The sequence below is a fragment of the Falco peregrinus genome, chromosome 1 (genome assembly GCF_023634155.1).
Source record: "Falco peregrinus isolate bFalPer1 chromosome 1, bFalPer1.pri, whole genome shotgun sequence".
Classification (NCBI taxonomy): domain Eukaryota; kingdom Metazoa; phylum Chordata; class Aves; order Falconiformes; family Falconidae; genus Falco; species Falco peregrinus.
Genome location: NC_073721.1, coordinates 81062703 through 81082057, shown reverse-complemented (window position 1 = coordinate 81082057; position 19355 = coordinate 81062703). Strand labels below are relative to the sequence as shown.

At 38.5% G+C, this 19355-nt stretch overlaps 1 protein-coding gene across 1 annotated transcript in view; it reads left to right on the top strand.

The window, feature by feature from the left end:
- Positions 1-19355, top strand: part of STARD9 (StAR related lipid transfer domain containing 9) — a 113951-nt gene that overhangs the window by 43716 nt on the left and 50880 nt on the right. The window contains exons 4-10 of the mRNA XM_055793754.1: positions 6467-6583; positions 8594-8626; positions 8725-8786; positions 9402-9514; positions 14951-15020; positions 18219-18291; positions 19228-19295. Of these exons, the coding sequence (XP_055649729.1) occupies positions 6467-6583; positions 8594-8626; positions 8725-8786; positions 9402-9514; positions 14951-15020; positions 18219-18291; positions 19228-19295 (536 nt within the window). The remainder of the gene's footprint in view (positions 1-6466; positions 6584-8593; positions 8627-8724; positions 8787-9401; positions 9515-14950; positions 15021-18218; positions 18292-19227; positions 19296-19355) is intronic.

Here is a 19355-nt window from a genome sequence, read left to right as displayed (position 1 = left end):
ACACTTAAAGGCACTTGTCAGGGCTGTTAATACCAAGCCCAAGTTTCTGGAGCATTTGATTTGGGTCTGTTATTCTTTACTTGAATAGTAGTTTTCTTTGGATGATGTGGAATTTCATAAGATTAAAAGGTTTTGCACTGGAGGTTTGTTGAAACCACTTATTTGAAGAGAAATGGTGCTAACTGAAGGAGGGGGAGAGACAAAAAGAGGAGAAAGACATTGGGCAGGTCAACAGTACTCCAGTGCACTGGCTATGCATTTAGAAAATCATTTATCTGCTTCAGAAAGATAGTGTAACTGTTCAAGCTGTTGATGATCACAAGGTCCTTCTGCATGGCTGGGCCAGGATCTTCTAAGTTTCCTGCATTAACTGTTGCAGCTTGCTCTTGTACCACCTGAGGCTTTGAACTTCGCCTGAGTAGCAATTGCCTATCTCATGTGCTGAAGTGTGATTTCAGTCTGGTAGTACAGCCAAAGAGGATTGAAAAAGTTTGTATGTGTTTAAAGAGTGTAAGCTTATGAATTGTACAAATGGCTTCAAAAAATCAAGAAAACAGGTAAGATCAAACTGAATATAGTTCTATTTTTAACTGAATCATAGTAAAAGTAGCCTCCCTGGCACATAAATCTGTAAACCTTAAAATGTTTTTTAAAAACAAGTTTTAGTTAAAATGGCCTGGTTTTCTAGTTTGGACAAGGGCAAATTACTAACACTGTAATTTTCAGAAATTAAGTTCTGTGATTCCTTGTCTGAGTTAGGACTGAGTCATAAAACTTTAGGTTGCTGCTTAAGTGTTGGTAAGCCTTGTACCTTAATATATACTTGAGTCCTTTTTTATATGTTCAATTATGTTTTTTTAAGGGCAGGATTCCTGCTGCGATCTTTCTATATGCTTCTAACATACAGGTACATAACTGCACAACTTCTTAAACAGGATTTCACAGTGAGCAGCTTAACTTACCTGTTCTGCAAATATTTAGACTGAGTTATTTCTTGTATCTTCTAAAGGAACACTGAAGTAGGTTTTAAAATGGTTAAGTGATCTGTTGTTATACTTGAAGCAGATTATCCTTATCTAATATTAAACAGTTTCAACCCCAAATATGTAGATATTGCAACAACATGGACAGCATTTTGGTATGCCTGAACTGCATAATTAAGACCAAAACTTCTCCCCTTCTCTACATTACATCTGTACTGCAAGTCCTGTAATGAGGGCTAACTTGTATGATTCGGGATTTGTTAGATTTGAACTGGAACCTGGCAGCTTTGTAGTGAGCATGCCAGCCAAGAACCTGGAATGATAACAGTTGTCTTTAATGCCTTCTCATAACTTTTTCAGAAAGGCATGGTTTTTCCACTATTAGGACAGTTGACAGGTAATAAATTGTAGAGTGTTTCACAGATCACCATGTGATATGGACCTCATACAGCTGGGCAAGTGTGAGAACAAGGCATAGCAAAGCCAATTAAGGCTTTGTTGAAAGAAGCATTCTTGCATGGAACAAACTGAACAGTGTCAATCACACAGAGCAGCCATGCAAGGAAGACATAGCTGTCTTGGCCAAATGGTGTGCTCTCTGCAGGAAGCTGTATCCAACGCATGTTCTTTGTAAAACCTCATCTTCATGAAGTTTCATTTCAAAAACGAGACTTGGAAGAATCCCAGAAGAATCCTTTTTTTTTTTTCTTTTTTCCTCATGATTAACAAAAACTATTATTCATTCCATTATATCATGAAATATGTTAGTAGGTATGTCCAAAATGATTAATCGTAGTACTTCTTATATAATCTGCAGCTGTTGATACTGATACGTATTTGGACTAATGCCTCTGATATTGGCAAAGAAAAAGCTTTGATTTCGATTACTCTTCTTTATTTTTAAGCAAGCCATAAATTCATTGCTCTGCTTCACTTCTCCATTTTTTTCTGCAGTACACTAAAACAAAGAGGCTTTTCTGACTAAATTGAGACTATATTCAATTAAATGAATTTATCCTCACAAAAGGAGAGAGAGAAATTCACCAGAAAGAACAAACACAAAACAGTATGAACTGACTTATAATTGGATTTCAGTAAATAATTTTTAAAATTCTCATTCATTATCATCATAGTGTTATGGCACTGTTTTCAGAGTTAACCAGTTTTGTTTGTAATAACACAGCTTCTCTCAAGGCCTAATTCAAAAAGGACTGATTTGAAACACGTTTGAATTGAAGCGTCTGAGTAGCCACGTGTATTCAATAGAGACTAAATGTAACAGAGCTTTGCTTAACTGGGACTTTGGAGTTGAATATTCTTCTTTTAGGAGATAACGCATCCTGTCATTTCTTAATCCTGTTCTTTATACTGCTTGACTCCAATCCCATGTGGCTTGTCCCAAAATTCTACCCTTTAGACTCCAGATCTACAAATGTCTGCCTTTCACACTTTTGTCCCTGTTCCTTGTCTTCCATATCAACCCAACACAATGGTTTCCTGAGCTTTGGCTTCCAAATTCAATCTCTTTCCCACTGATTTGTTGCTCCAAATGAATACTAGTCTCATCTTCCCTCCTTTAACTCTGTCCAGTTTGAATCCGTAACCTCCTTCTCCTTATTCAGAGCCTTATATCAGTCCCCTTCTCTTTTCATTCCTTCCTTTCAGTATTACTGTTTCTCAGCAGTTGTTATTTTACCTGGTTGTTCCCCGGTCCTCTGTCAATCTTCAGATTTAGCTCTTTTCATCTTGAATTTAGCTTCTTTCCTCCTCTCTGTTCACATTTCCAGCTACTGAAAATCATTGAGCCACTCACACAGGAGAAACTTTCTTTCTCCTGCTCTGAATTCAAGTGACCTGTCTTAGAGGTGTTCTAGCCCACAGTAGTCCAGTTTGGAATGTGAGTGAAGATCCTTCTCACCTCATGAGCTGAAGTATGCCAGAGCAGGCAGAATCTACAGAAAAAAAATAGCTGGTGAAATCTTAGACTCTACTGAATAGGTAGTAACCACAGTCTCTTATCCTGATTTTCTGAAAAAAAAAGTGTTTTTACAATGGCTGTCTGGTTTTGGCCCATGTTAACCAATAATTCTTGACCAAACTGGCTAGGTTGAACCAATTTGAAAGAGGGTTAGAGATCTCTGATATTACGTTCCTACAAGTTTTATGTGTCAACCAACTAGGAAAGAGATCCTAATGGTGCGTCTGCTGTCCAGTGCTTACTGGAGAATTCACATCGGAGCACAAACCTAAGAGGGAAGGCCTTAAGCAAAAAGGTTAAGTGGCTCAGGAATTATGTTATGATTGTTTTTCTTTGCAGTCTTGGAGGATTATGGCATCTAAGTGAATAGTAAGGAGCAAAGTGGAAAAGCCGGGGATGCAGAGAGGAGGTGAATTCTGGAAGCTGGGGTGCAGAGGGCAAAGAGTGGAGGGGAGGAAGGCAAGGACTGTTGAGTAACATGGAAGACATTTGGAAGAGGGTACCGTTCTTCCATCTTTTAGAAGTCTGTATGACATGCAGTTGATGACACATTTAAATTATAGTGAATTTCTTTGTGGCTTGCCAGGGCTGAGAATTAGTCTGTGGTATTTGGTGCCAGGCTTGTATGCCTCTCCACTGGTAGCTGGCAGCTGCTGGAGCAGTTGGCAGTGTCCCATGTTCTGACTGATCAGTCATATCCTCTTCCCCAAAGCATTACACCTTGTGTCTCTGCTCTGGACCAAGGACAGCTGAGAGTGGATGAGAAGATACGCAGGAGGATGGCAGGAAGCAGTGTAGGGGTGGTGGGTGCTGAAATATCCATGAGAGAATTGCAGGAGGCACAAGAGAGCGGAGATCACATATAAAGCCACTAGTTTGTTTAGTGAGTCATTATTGGCCTGCATACTCGTTTGAGTCTCCTGTCTTGTCCTTGGTCAGTGTACAGATTTACTGTAAAGGATTAGTTAAACAGATTTCTGAAGTCATTAGACTGATCTATGGGCTGTACAATGTCAAGGAACTTGACTTATATCTTGCGTTGATTGATGACTCCTGCCAAGAATCGGTTACAGTGATTTGCATGGCTGCTGTTAATGCTTAGATGCTTTTCTAGATATCTTTGTTGATGGAAACCAAGTTAATCTGTTATAGTGATGTAAATATGAGGCCGACCTCTTTCTTTACTGAGGCTAGAGGGAGTGCATCAATATTAGTGAAAGGAGAAGCTCCAGAATCATTGTGTTTAGCATGTAGCTTGTTCTGTTTACCACCATGCTCTAAAGCAATGGCATGCTTATGGTCAAATCAAGAAGGTCTGTACCACCTTCTCACCAGCTTATCCAGTTTGAAGTTTGCTAGCAAATTACACATGCCCACACTGATGTATATCAGCCTTCTAGCCCCATCTCTGCCCCCCCCATCCATGGTGCTTCTCTACTCCAGGTGCTGATGCCAAGATGCTCATTTGCTTCACCTCACCTACCCCAGGAGCTGGTACCTGCAACACAGGCCCTGGGACCCATGGTCCCCTCTCCAGCTGCTGACACAAACCCTCACACTGCTCCAGTTCCCCTAGTAGCTGGGACATAGATGCTATGACACATAATCCCACTCTAATGGATGGCACTTAGACTCTAACTTGGTCCAGTTGCTGGTACCACAGATATGGGGGACATATAACCCGAGGCTGATTTCGGTTGCTGACCTGAATTTACTTCCCCCCAGTTTCCCCAGTAGCTAACACCCTGGACCCACACTTCTTAGGTCCATGGCCACACTGGCTACCAATGCTGAGGTTCTCACTGGCTTCATTTGCTGGCACCACTGATGTGATGGCTATATTGCCTGAGGTCTTCTGACTCCATTGCTGTCCCCAAATTCACTCCAGTCTCTCCAGATGCTGGCGTCTAGTCCTAACAGCATTCACACATGGGATGGAGTGTGGTTACATGTTAAGATCATCAAGAAAGGATTTAGTAAGAAAATAGGACAGACTGTTGTAATCAGGCACAGGGCTCAGTCAGACAAGCGTACTGATCTACTGTTGCTTACATGAGACCAGCCCCGTATATACCCTCTTCTCCTTTCTGATCACCTCACCTTAAACATTCCTTAATGAGTTTTGTATAGCCCTGCAGGCCCTCCTCAAATATCCAAAATCCTCCTGTTCCTCTTGTTTCCCCCACTTGTTGGTTATGAAGTCCAGCTTGGCCCTCTCCAAAGCTATGCTTCAGTTTCTTAATGGCCTGTCCAGTAGCAACTGGTGAGTTTGTCACTATCTTTGTTATACCTTGTCTATTACATTTGTATTCATGTGTTTTGTTTATGACTTTCACTGTATTCTTTGCATGGAAAAGTTACTTGATCTGATAATCCTAATGAAGCAGATGTTCTGACATGCCACATACCCTTACAAATACACGCAGGAGTAGCCAAATTCTGCCGCATGGGAACGTTGCTGATTCTTCAGCTAGAAACTAGCATCTTGTCTCAGTTTGAGTTGAAATATGATGTGAAAATAAAAGTCTTGGCAGAGTTTTTTTTACTAATTTTTTCTGGAGAGTATAGAAAAGTGGTGATATTTATGAAATATGTTTTTCTATTGATTCTTATTAGGTTTAGTACATTTATCTGTCCATTGGAGAAGCAAATGACCTGGCAGTGAGTGAGACTTCACAGCAGTGAAACACTGAAATCATATTCATCTCTCTATATGTACTAGCTAGTTTTCTGTGTGAATAGCAAAACCATTAGTACTTGTAACATTTATTTTGAAAGTTCAAAATACACAAGGAATGACTGTTCAGATCTTGCTGTACGGGTAGTCTGGCTGTGATGGTCCAACTTTTGCAGCCACAGTGGGAACAGTGCAAGCTTTAGAAGCCCCTAGAGGCTGACACTGACTTGATGGTAACAGTTCCTAGCTCTGCATTACAATGAGTGGAAGGTGGCACATCACTATGTGTGTGGCATGAACAGAAAATAGTGTTTAGCCTTTGGTGGTATCACTTACTGACCAGATAGGCAAGATAGAAGTATTGCTTAGGTGAGGTCTGCTTGCAGGCTACGGGTTAGACTTTGCTTAGCTTTTGACCTATAGTTCTGATGCCTAATGCTCCTATTAATGTAATTGCGTTAAAGAGCTTTGATCACGTTTTCTGTCAGGTTTATGCTGAGGACTGTAAAAACTTGGGGTGGGAGAGATCCTCGAGAAATCATACAGTCTAAGTGTAAAGTAGTAAAGGCAAGGAAGCACAATTAAACACTACTGCTTGTTGTCAGCACCATGCTTGGTGTATCAGCATCTGGAGGAAGATCTAACAAGTGAACACTGGGTGCTTAATATTGTGCCTGATAAATTAGAAAGACAAATACTGTGGAGATGCTTGTTCCCGAGGAGTTATTAAAGCTTCAAGACCTACAGGTAATGCAGAGTGTTTATAGGGAGGAGTATTTAATTATCCAATTATTCATGGACTGTTTTGTTTCTTTTGGTCTTTTTCAGGTGTTCCAGGACCTTGGCACTTCTGTGTTGTCAGGTGCATTTAGAGGATACAACATCTGCCTCTTTGCATATGGACAGACAGGTTCAGGAAAAACTTACACAATGATGGGAACACCTGTGAGTTACGCCATTCATTTTACACTCTGAGTTGAGGGCAGGATGTCCAGCAGAAATATCGCTTTATTTTGAAACAGTGATTATGGTGCATGTTGAGCAGAAAGCTTTTATATATGTTTTATTTGGTATTTATATATATATAAAATGAGAGTCAAGCCTTTACATTTAGGTAAATAACGTAGTTTCAGCTAAACTGCTAGAAAATATGACGGTACTTTAAATATTTATTTTAGATAATCTTCATTTTACTATGTATGAATCTTACTGCTATGGCGGGGGGTGGGGGTGAAGAAATCTATGCCTCTGAATAGTTCTGTATTAGAAATCTATAGCTCAAGATAGCCAAAAAAATCCATGAGAATATTTTGTATTATCTGACCTATGCTGAAATTAAATCACTTTCACAAACAAAACTGGATACAATTCACAGGAATACTTTTGTAACTTCTTCATTCTGTACTTGAGACATTTATCTGTTGCAGAAGTTATCCTTTGGCCTGTGGAAACTAGTACTTTCTTCACTTCCAGTTTTGAAATGTATTTGAATGAAGCTGTTGCATTTTAAGATTCTTGTCTACCAGGAACCACTTAAAGTGCATTTTGGTCTTGGTACTCAGATCAATGAAGTCAGTTGAGGATTTCCTGTGTTCTGCTGCAACACAAGACAATTTGATCTCTGTCCATAAATATTCTCAGCTGATGGTGAAACCTGTTACTAAAGAAAAAAAAAATTAACAGTTTGCATGAGTGGACTACTATTTCCTACACCCATGGGATTCAATTTTTAATGTGAAATGAGGGTAAAGTTTGTTCTAACCCTGAAGATAAGAAAAAAAGACTATTCTGGCATGGTTTGTACTTTTGACAAGAGTTCGGATTTTTTGATTTTGTTTTCCCCACAGACATCAGCAACAGGTTTTTGTTAAATCATGACCTGATTCTCCATCCATTTTCTGTGAAATCAAGCTTAACTCCATGGAAGCCTGAAGAATTGTTAAAGTTGTGGTTAATAGGTGACAAACTAGGATATTTGTTATTACATTATTTTGAAAATATCTTAGCAATTCAGAATGTTCACATCTTGAAGTTATCATTATTTCTAAGGCAATTTCCAGGTGTTGTGTTTTGAAGAGATTTGTGGCTTATAAAATGATTTTTTTCTCCAGTGGAATCCTACTTTGATCTGATCTTTAATATTTCATGGTATTCACTGTTAAACAGTGTTCAAAACTAGGAAGAAACAAGTGTTTGGTATAAACTGAACTTTTGCCCATGGTGGTTCACTTGATGAACTTGGACTTTCTTCCCCTAACACCATTTCAAGTGTGCCTTCTAAAATCCTTTCGTGCTGTTCAGCAAGCAGATTCTACCTAAGTCTTTCTCAGGGTGTGTTGGCACTGGATCACCGAAGTGCAAGCAATCATGTTGTAAGAGCAGTTTATCACATGAAAAACACTGTTACTTCAGTTTGGTGTAGACTGTTTTGGCAAAGTTTAAATTGGCTAGTTTGGGTGCTGTTAGCAGCCTTATACCATTCTCTCTGAGAGACTGGATTTATGAATCTAGAACATAAAGCTGTTCCAAGCCTGTTCTGTGATGCCATAGCATAAAGAAATAAAAGTAGAATAAGAAAAAAACATTATACTCATGACTAGTTAAGCTAGTTTCAGTGTTGCCTCTAAACTTCTCATTGCTGCTGTATAGGTTGCTCTAAAATGACTCCTGCTGTAAAGAACGTTTGCACTAAAGCTGAAACAGCTGACATGGCACAGCATGTGAGACCCTGCAGTTTCACATGCAAGATGCTTCAGCTGGAGTAGTAGAACATTGCCATGCTGTTCTGACCTACAGTCCAGGGTGGTTTGTGTTGTAATCCACCATACAGTCATTACTTTAATGCTGCACTGTGATTCTGTCCTTTTCTTGTAACTTGGCTTTTATTTAAAAATAAGTTTTGCAAGAGTCACAGCAAGTACATTGCTTAATTTTTTTTCTGTTTATTATTTGAAGGCATCCATTGGGCTGACACCTCGTATATGTGAGGTACTTTTTTTTTTTTTTTTTTTTTTTACTTGCATTTGTTTAAGCAGTTAGATTTTCTCAATGGATTTAAAACTTATGTAAAGTTCTGATTTGTACAGGGTCTTTTTTCAAGGAAGGATGATTACTCAGACCAGACAGCATCTTGCAGAGTAAAGGTCAGGTAAGCTTGTCAGTGTTTTGGCCAATGCTATGAAGGCTTTCAACAACATATTCCTGTAATCAAACAGAGTAAAGACTAGTTTATTTTGTTTCTGTTTTCTCAGTTGCCTAATCATTTTGGAACAAGGGGGAGAACACAGAGAATAGATGAGAAACTGTTGGTTTTATTTTTTGATCTCTGTATAGTTCTTTAGATGCTGTCTGTTCACTTTTGTATAGACAGCTGAAATAGGAGTGCATTAAAAAATTGTTTCCTGTTTGTTTAACTCTTAAATTTGAGCCATAATCCTACATTCCATTCTTATTTGTTGTTCCAGTGATCTAATGAAGCATTATGTTTGGAAATCTGTGGACTGTGTCCACAGTGTTAAAAAAGCATATTTTATGAATTCTTAAATAAAATACTAAATGCCTCTTGCTTCTTGGAAATTTGCTACTATGTGTTCTTTCTACATGCACTGCATGGGAAGGGGTAGTAACAGAGATAACACAAATGAATTCATCAACTATATCATAAAAGATCTATGTAAGATTTAGGTACTTACATTGTCAAAATTACGCTTCCTTTTTTTTTAATAATTTGCATTTTACATTCTTTTTTTTCTTTGCTTTTCAGTTTTCTTGAAATCTATAATGAGCGTGTCCGAGATCTGTTAAAACAGTCAGACCGAAAGAAACCTTACACACTTCGAGTCCGAGAACACCCTGAAACAGGACCATATGTACAAGGTGAGAGTGGGCTTCACAACTAGCATCAGAATTTCAAGTAAATGTGGATCAGATCTGTATGTGTCTTTGCATATTTTCCTGGTGTGATCCTAATTGCTTCTATTCTTCAGGCGTTACTTTCCTCAAATATTTTGCTTGTTAATATGAACATGTGTAATACACTGAAAGCTTTGCCTCTGTTATCCCACTGACTAGATATCCTACACTTTCTTGTTGCCTTTCCAGGCATAAGTCATATGGAAGCCATAGTGTTTTGCTTTCTTTGGTTTTAAAGAAATCTTAATCAAGAAATCCACTAACGTCAGCTCTAAATGAGTTCTCCAGACCAGCCTAAGGTCCCTCTATACCTGGTTCAGTCCTTGGCAGCAGTACATATATAAAATAATTTAAAAAGTAGATAAACTCAACTTGTTTGATGTTGCAGGCCAGGCCATGAGAAGCAATGAAAATCTGTATTACCCAAGTGAGAACCCAGTAAGCTTCATTTTCCTTCATTAACTGAAAAAGCACAGAATGGGTAATGTAGGTGCATTATATGATTAAAAACATCACACGCTTTAATTCACGCCAGCAGCAGCAGCTCCTCAGGTGACTTTGCATTTTCTAGTGAATCATAGCTTTCAAATCAGGTGACACAGATGAAAACACTCCCCCATGTGTATTTTTTCTGTTTCACTTGTGTGTCATTTAGTTGTTATCTTCTCATTGTTTTTGTACTTCCAGTTAATTTTCAGTTTTAATTGGTGCGTTCGCTTCAGGGTCTTACGTAGCTTTAAATTTGAGTTTGGTCATTGGTACTTTGTAAATTGATTAGCTCCTGATCTAAAGTTTGCCTGCTATGTCACCCTTTATCTGACCAACAACTAACAAAAGGCATGTGTCTCAAAATCATTGCACCAGTGCAAAATCATACAGAGTAGCTTTACAGTGGAGGTCAGAAGGAAAAGCCTTTTCCAAACTCATGCAAATTTCAAAAATTAGTGAGTTTGTTTAGAAAGTAAATGCATATGTTTCCTTTCAGTGTGCCTTATATCTAGTGGGCAGAATTCCAAAGTTACCTCTGGTATCGCTGTCTCTAACAGGCTGGCCACCAAGTGGATAGTAACACGTGGAGGGTGTGTATTTAGTATGCAAAATGCTTATCCCACAGAATTTTATTGGTCCTGTCAGATCAGGTCAAATACTGATTTGTTCTGCCTTGTCTCTGTTTTGTGAATTCCTTTTGTTCTCCCTGGTTTACTTTTGTCCCTCTTTCGTTATCGTGGCATTACATGTCAGGTTGTTATGCTTACTTCAGAGATTAAGGCAAGATGTAAGAACAGATAGGGTGACTTGACAATGTGATTGAATGGAGTCTGGAATTTGCAGCTCTTATTCCCTGGGCACCTGCAGTATTGGTCATAGGGCATCTAACAACCAACGCTTGTTAGCAGTTCCTCCTCTCAAAATTTGAAATAAGCACTTGGGAAATGTTGAACTTGCATGGTCCATTACACAAGGGACTATCTGGCATTCTGGTTATTTCAGCAGTGCTTTCCCAGCACATCAGCATCCTGTTCAAGGAGATTTAGAAAATAGATGAATTGATGGTCTCATTAGTATGGCAAGCTTATCATTCTTTGTAAAGCAGGTTCATAAACATTTGGCCTTTGCTGAGGCCTTTCCAAGATTCTCTTTCTACCTGTTTGTTATTGGAGAACTTAATTGTTGGTGGGATACAGATACTAATTATTTTCTTTTAGCAGCTGCTCATTCACCAGGCAAGAAAAGGTCTTTAAACTGCTTCCTTCCTTGGCAATTTCCATCCCTTTTCTCAGGCCTTATATCTCCAGTGATTCCTTGGCTGCATAATGGCGTTTCCTTGTTTTAAAAGAAAATGAAGTTACAGCTTCTGCCAATGGGCTGGCTTGCCTTTTGTCACTATTTTGTCTTCATCTGCAACCTTCCAGGCCAAATCTGTCACTTCTTTTTCAGTTCTGGGTTTTTGGGGGTTTGGGTTTTTTTGGTTGATTGGTTGGGTGGATTTTGGTTTTGGTGTCTTTTTTTTTTTAAAAACTAAATTTTACCCCTTTTGAATAAGGATTTTATACTTAGACACAACTAAAAACTTTAAGTGGAACAATTTTATGCTAGTATTGTGAAATATCCCATAACAGTTCCCAAGTGATTAGAACTTGTAAAATCTGAGGAAAAGATAAGGGAGAAAGATTAACCTAAATAATATTTGCCAGCTTTGGCCACATATGTAAATCCAGTATGAATACTTTATTTTAGAAGATCCTTTCTCTGTGTATCTTATGACAGCCTCAGAAAAAAAAATCGGTGTTGGTGTCTATAAGAAAAAAATTAATTGTAATGATAAATGTGATTCACATTTTTAGAAAATCTGATCACAAACATAAAAAATGAAGTAATTTCTCTGCTGAAGGCATGATGGGGTATAATTAGATGTTGTTGTGAGAGAACATGAACAGAAGTGATTTCAGGCTGATGAGTCAGTGGCTTAGGGCAACGGTCAGATGACAGTTTTTTTTAAAAATATGTATAAATAATATATATTAATAAACAAAGATGCTTATGTACAGTTTATGCAATTAAGAACTGGAACAGTTTGTCTTACTTGAGACAACCCTGGTGTCTTTTGGAGGAGGGACTAACAAAGAAGGTGTGATGACATAGCTCCTTTTGGAACTATACTCATTAGCTCACATTGAAAATAAACAGTAGTGAGAAAGTCCAGAGGTGTTTTGAATGTAGGTGAGAGGAGTACAGTCAGCTTGATTTTAATAACATCAAATTCAAGAAAATGAAATGGTTCACAACACTGGTACAAAATGCCCTTGTCAGCTGCAGGAATGTATTGCTGCAATCAACAGCTGCTGATCTCTGTAATGAGGGCCTTCTACGTGCTAAAGTAGTCTTTGGCAGTTTTATATGTAGTGTCTCTGTACAGGATTAGAGTGTAAGAGTATTGTTTCCAGTAGCTAGATGGCTGGGATCATAATTATCAGCAAGCTTATGAGAAGGGGCGCTTGTTTTGTATTGCCCTTCCGGGTGATTTGCTGTATGAAAGAAATAAAGATGATGAACAACAGCAATCCTCAGAAATCTTCTATTATTTCCCACGGATCCAGTATGTTAAGGATGAGCATCTTATTTGTTTACATCATATTTCTTGCAAGCCATCAGCAATTTTAAGGTTTGCTGACTTTGATCAGGAGCTCCCCAGTGTACCGTTAGTTTATCAGTTGTGTGGTTGGTGTCAATGATACCCAGAGTATCATATATGTATGTGTGTATACCATAGCACTAGATGAAGAACAGAGAAGTAAATCAGAAAACTTACACTATTGAAGGATGCTTAGATGCTCTGGGCAATGCATTTTCCATTTGCAAGTCCAGTCAGGAAGTCCCAGCTCTGAACACCAAGTATTTTGAATAGTTTCCAGCCCATCATTTTTCCACGTAAAGGCTGTGAGATTGTAGCCTTTAAAATGCTGAAAGTGTTTCAGTGCTTTGGGTTGGAATCATTTCAAACTTCTCCCTCACAGATGGTCGCACTGTTAAGGAATCAGCCTCTCTTAAATCAGGAAATGATGCAATCTATTTTGTTACTCTGAGACACTTTTCTGGGGGAGATCCTTTCTTAACTCCAAGGCAGATTTCTAGACAAGCAAGTGTTTTTGATCTTTCTTTGGAACTTGAACTTTCTTTCTCTAGCAGCCAACAGAACACTTTGTCAATTGTTTTCAAACATAATTTACAATATTTCATTTACCTTATTGAAAAACTAAAAGTTTTGAACTCTGCTAGATTCACGTTTCCAGTACTTATGGAAATGTAGGTAGGTAAGAATTTCTTCCATGCCTCCATTTTGTAACTGGATTTTTATTCAGTTAAATAAGACCCTGAAAAAGTGTCTGGGAAAACAATATAAGATAGTTTCAATGTTCTGAACTTTGAAGATCCCAGTGCTGTTGGAAAAATAATGGGCCTCTTTCTCAAATGGAAAATGTGATGACTTCTGGAATTAATGTATTGTAAAGGGACACTAGAGAGCAGAAGAAATGCTTTTGTTTGAAAATCATACTATACTTCTTGTGTGTGTGGGTGTGCACGCATGCATGCTACAGTTAGGGTTTCTTTTCTTTAAAGTGTGGGTGATCCAAAAATCTGGGGTTTTTTTCTTTATGTGTATCGGTTGTTAAAGGACTAAAAGAAATTCCCATCTTCGGCTTAGATCGTGCTTTCATTTAAAGTTAAAAAAGCTATTATCATGTAAGGATAGACTCTAACAATGTCAGAAGTACTTATTTCATTCAGTCTTGTTGAATTTTATATTCATCTTGACACATTCTAGCAGTACATAAATTATTTGATCCAAATAAACCACATTTTTCAGTATTCTGCCTTCATCCACACGTTTGTGGTCTGCAATAAAACAAACCAGACCTAAATCAGTGTTGGGGGGCAGCAGATGTCCTGCATTCCAGCTGGGATAAAACATTCCCCAGAGGAGTGTTTTACTCGGTATTGTATGACAAAGGCTTGCTTCACAACTCAGGTGTTTTGTAGGAGTCACTGCAGTACAAATGATAACTAATCATCACCATGAAATGCAAACAAGGTATATTAAATTGGATTTATGTGAAATACAAGTCTGTTGAGGTTAATTTTGTGCATCTCTTGGAATTTGCATTTTTGCAGGGGGTTGGCAGTGCCGCTACAGCACAGCAGCACACTGCCCTCCGCTGGGGCCCTGTGAGTCACAGCCACCACTCCCACGCCGCGGGCTCCGAATGCAGTGCTGCTTTCATTTGTTTTCAGTGGGTTTTTTCCCCCTTAAAAATAAAATAAAAATTAATCAAAACGCCTGAAAGTAGAAGATATGAAAGGGCCTGATGTTTCATGTCATTATTTGGTTATCCTATGGGGAGAAAAGAGAGTGAAGACTCCTATGTGTTGCAGGCTGAAGACTGGTGAAGTAGATGGTAAATATTCACAGTTCCTAATTCTGTTAGTTGCGTGAGCAGAGCCGTTATCCAGAGGCAGTGGCAAAAAGCTGCTTTACAGGATCTGTGTCCAATTAGTATCAGTGACATAGCTGAAAATTCCTTATGGAGTTTCAACTATATTGGTTTTTTAAATACCATTATTCTGCAGACAGATAGGAAAAAGGTCTGTACTTTGAAGGTACAAGGCATTTTTTTATGCTGATATCACTGCATCTGAAGGATGGACTGCAATTTTTCAAAAAAATTTTTTTTTTTTTTAAAAAAAGGTAAAATAGTTACTCCAGTTAAGAGACTACTTAGAGAATAGACTGGCATCCCAGCAGAACATCCTTATGCTCCTGGTGTTGGGTAAATTGTTGGGTAAACTGACTGAAACTTCCTGAGAAAAATATGCACTTAAGTCTTTTTAAATCTTTGGCAGGATTGACTCAACATTTAGTTACAGACTACAAGCAAGTTGTAGAACTTCTAGAAGAAGGAATAGCTAAAAGGTATTGTATTAAAAAAACCCCAGCTCCAACTTTATTTAACACTTCTTTCACCATGTGTTCATTTAATTGATGTTTATTTTGCTGACTGTGTTGCCAATGCTTTGTGGTGACAGGATGATGTACACCTGTCATATAAGTGTCATATTTGTATTTGTCATATACAAATAAGATGTTATGTATCCTTGTATTATCCACAGTAAAAGCTACAAGCACTCATGAAGTTGTTTCTTCAAAACTGATCCCATGCTGACTTACCCACAAGATTCAACCATCTGCTTGGGATAAAAAATGCATGCCAGGAAAATGTTTTGCTGTAAACAGACTTCTCTTTTTCTCTTCCACTTGTTCATGACACTGTAGACTGTATAGCTTTCAACTTCTCTTTTTCTCTTCCGCTTGTTCATGACACTTTAGACTGTATAGCTTTCAACTCATTTGTTAGTGTAACTTAGTGATTTAAAACTGTTGGAAAGAGAGTATTTTTATTTAATTTCTAAAAGTACTTGTTTTATTGCTATTTGTTTTAATTTTTGTAAGTATTTTTCTAAGTTCTTAGACCAAATTGTGCATGTTTGCTATGCAAGAACTGTAGGAATTGACACACCAGTGAAGCCAATGATTTCAGCTCCAATTAGTCAAGACACTTTTTTACTTTTTCGACAGGGAGCATTGGATATCGATACAACTGCCATTACAGTGATGTAAATGAGTTATATTTGAAAGGATCCTCCAAATACAAATCACAGTTCCAAAACTGATGTTAAGTCTTATCATAAGAAAGGTCAAGACTTTAGAATATCAGTGATGCTGGGAAGTAAATAAAAACTAAGCTGCATTATTACAAAACCACATAGAATATACGGCAGGATTAAGTTTGCTGCTTCTGCTTGTATCAATCAAGAGAAGCAACTCTGTCGTAGGAAGAGACTTTTTCAGAACAACACAAAATTCCCGTTTGTCTCCTAGTGCAATCCTACAGTTGTTTTATTGCTAAGGAAATAGAAGATGCAGAGAAAACAAAAACTTACACACAAAATACTGATTTTGTGATGCTGAAGTTTCAAACTTTATCACTTGTATGAAACCAAGCAACTTCCTTTTCTGAGTAACTTTTCAAAAGCTTACTTGGAATATACAGGAAACTCCTGTTTACCTTAGTCTTTACTCTGCAGCATATTTCAGAAAAATATTTATTATCACATTATAAATGCAAACAAAGTAACTTAAAATATGTGCAGTCTGGCAAATGGAACATGATGAAACATGAACATCAAGATCTTATGGATAAAGAAGGTGGTGGACAGGTTGCAGTTGCCCCATATAGGAGACAGGAGAGGAGCAGGTGGGGAATGACAGCTCGAGGTCTGACTATATAGGAAGGATAGGGGGGGAAGCTTCCATTGAACATGGGTGGTGCCTTTCATGGGTGGGTGGGCAGGCAGTTCCTATGCCAAAAATAAGCAGAGTTTACTGAAGGCATTTTTTTCTACCAGTTGGGTTTATCAGGCCAGCTCCAGCCCTGCTCTGGCTGCAGCTAGCTGTTATAAAACAAACAAATATGATTTTCAACATGCAATCATTATTTTTGTTGTAACTCTTAATGCTATTTTTTTTCTCTTGACACTTTGAAAAACTCAGTCTCAAATGCTTAAGAACAAAATTTTTAAAATGCAGGAAATACAAATCTCAAAATTTCCAAAAGCATAGCCCCTTGTGCTGTGTAAAGCAAAACAACTGATGAATCTAGAAAATATTATTAGAGTAGGTAAAAGTATTAAAATGTATATCACATACGGTGATGAAAAACTAACACATCCATTCTCCCATAAAATGCTCGCATAGGTTGTGAATAGTTGAGATGTGAACTTGCTCTCCAGTTACCCTGTGTATTGTCAGAGGTGGGAAGCGAGTACTAACACTTTCTCCTCCAAATCCTGGGGCTCTTTCTATTTTTCTCTTGCTTTATAAACTTCAGTACTGTTCTGTTACGTTCTGTGCCTGCTGTAGAACAGTTTTTTGTCTTCTGCCCTTTACCTAATTGTTTGTCTTCCTCCTCCAACATCTGGAGACTAGTTCACATTGTCCTGCTTCCTTGCCTTAGGCTGACTTATAACTATGATGCACTAGGCTGTCTGTAGCTTTTGGCAGTGCCCGATCACGTGGCTCTGGAGGTGTAGGAAGCAGAGAGCAATAGGGAGGAGAGTCCTGGCTTTGGCCTCCTGTGGCAGGTGCTCAGCAGTGTACGTACAATGGCAGCTTTCTGCTCTCTAGTGCAACTGGTTTCTACAGTCCTCTGACAGCTGAGCTTGTAACAAAAATGTGGTTCTGCAGTCCTTGTCGGCACTACTAAAATTATGTGCTGTTGTGGAGGGTAAGCTGGGCAAAACTGATGTTAAAAGCTGTACATATAGCTGATATTCAAGGCAAGCTACAAGAACGACAAAGCAAAAGACCTGTGACCTGGCTTCTGCCACCCTGCTTTCTTTAGGTTTGTCTAATCAAAACAACGACAAAGAAAGCAGAATTTCCAAAAGTTTCTGTTACAGTCAGTGGGAGAGTGCTGCTGCTCCTTTTCTTCCTCCTCTGTATGTATGTATGGTACCTCATACTCTGGTACCAGCTAGCCAGAGTGCAGTGGGTCAGAGAGCTAGAGCCAGTGGTAAAGCCAAGCGAGTGCTACAAGAGTGAATTACATTATTCATTTGGTACTCGTATGGGTAGACTGCCTAATCTAATTGGACTCCTCTAACAGTGTAAAACTACTGTACCAGCTCTGTGACAGAAGGGAGTCCCACAAGTGGTGTATGAAGCTTTTTGGACCCTTTGAAGTACCAAGAAATAAAAGTGGGGACAATACGGAGTGTACTGGACCAGTACGTTCCGTGGTGTTGAGGTTGAGCTGTATGATACTGTTGTTGGCTCTAGTTCCCTTATGCAGCGCCTTACACCTGGGCTGTAAGGCTGCTTTAAGATATTTCTTCAGAGTGCTGCAGGTGGACAAAAAAACTTCTAACTGACCCTCAGTTTCCACGCTTCCAGGTCCTCTGCCAAACGTTCTGTGATCAGATCCAAGGATACAACCTACCATATTCTCCAAGTTTCATGTTCCTTCATTTATCTTCTTTATTTGTTATTTTTGCTTTCCCTGAATAGAGGTAAATAAGCCTTTGTAATTGAATGGTTTGCTTTTCTTTCTAGAATCACAGCAGCTACACATATTCACAATGCCAGCAGCAGATCCCATGCTATCTTCACCATCCACTACACTCAGGTTAGATGAAATAATTCAACTTCCTTTTCTCTTCATGCTCAAAAAGAACTGTTCAGTGTGTTGTGCATTCTTTACTTGTCACTGTTTTGTGCTGTTTGTAATAACCTCAGTGGAAGCTGTTACTTATTTCCTTTGGATCACACTGCAGCTGTGTTACACTTCCTACATTGCCTGATGTGTTGAGAGTTTACTGAAGTATTCTTGTTCCTTTATGCAAGCTTATAGTCAGAGGCGATGCCAAAGTCTCACTGTAAAAAGAAATGCTTAAAGTTTTAATCAGCCCTTTGAAATGCAATACTCCTTCTAGGATGCTGTGAAAATTGTGTGTGAATATGTTTGAAGTTATGTTTTGTCACACTTGTTTAGGATCCTTAATTGAAGTATAAGCAGTGCTTACCAAAATTTTGTATCTGTCCAGCTTTTCAGATGTGCTCATCTCTTTAGCATTTGGCATCTAGTACTCTCCCAGAGACAATGCACTCTTTTTCCAGAGGAATTATATCCTTCCCTGGCAGGGAAGTCGTTCAGTGATCCAATAGACCTTTTCTATCTCACACTTCTAACATCCTGTAATCGCAGAACGTTTTGGGATATTTTTCAGTAGTTTCACAAAAGACCTTTGGAATACATTAGTGGAAAATAACTCTGCAAGATCTACAAGAAAGCCTTTCACAGTCACTAGGCAGTAAAGTTGTTTTTTTTCCAAGAGGAAATGGGCATAAGAGGATTGTTTCTCTGTTGGTTGAGAGAGCTGTTGAGTTAATGGTTTGGACGTAGTCAGTGAGTCAAGGCCACAAAGGAAGACAGTGGGACAGTCATGTGCACAGCTCAGTTTCAAATAAAAGATTTTCAAACAAAAGATTTTCAAACAAAAGAAATTAATTTGATTAATTAATTAAAAGGAATAATCTTCCTTATGTATATTTTTCTCTTCAGGCTATATTGGAGAACAATCTCCCCTCTGAAATTGCAAGCAAGATCAACTTAGTGGACCTTGCAGGCAGGTAATAATATACTGAGGGGCAAAAAGGTAATTTTCTTTGAAGATGCTGGTAGTAGTGCCT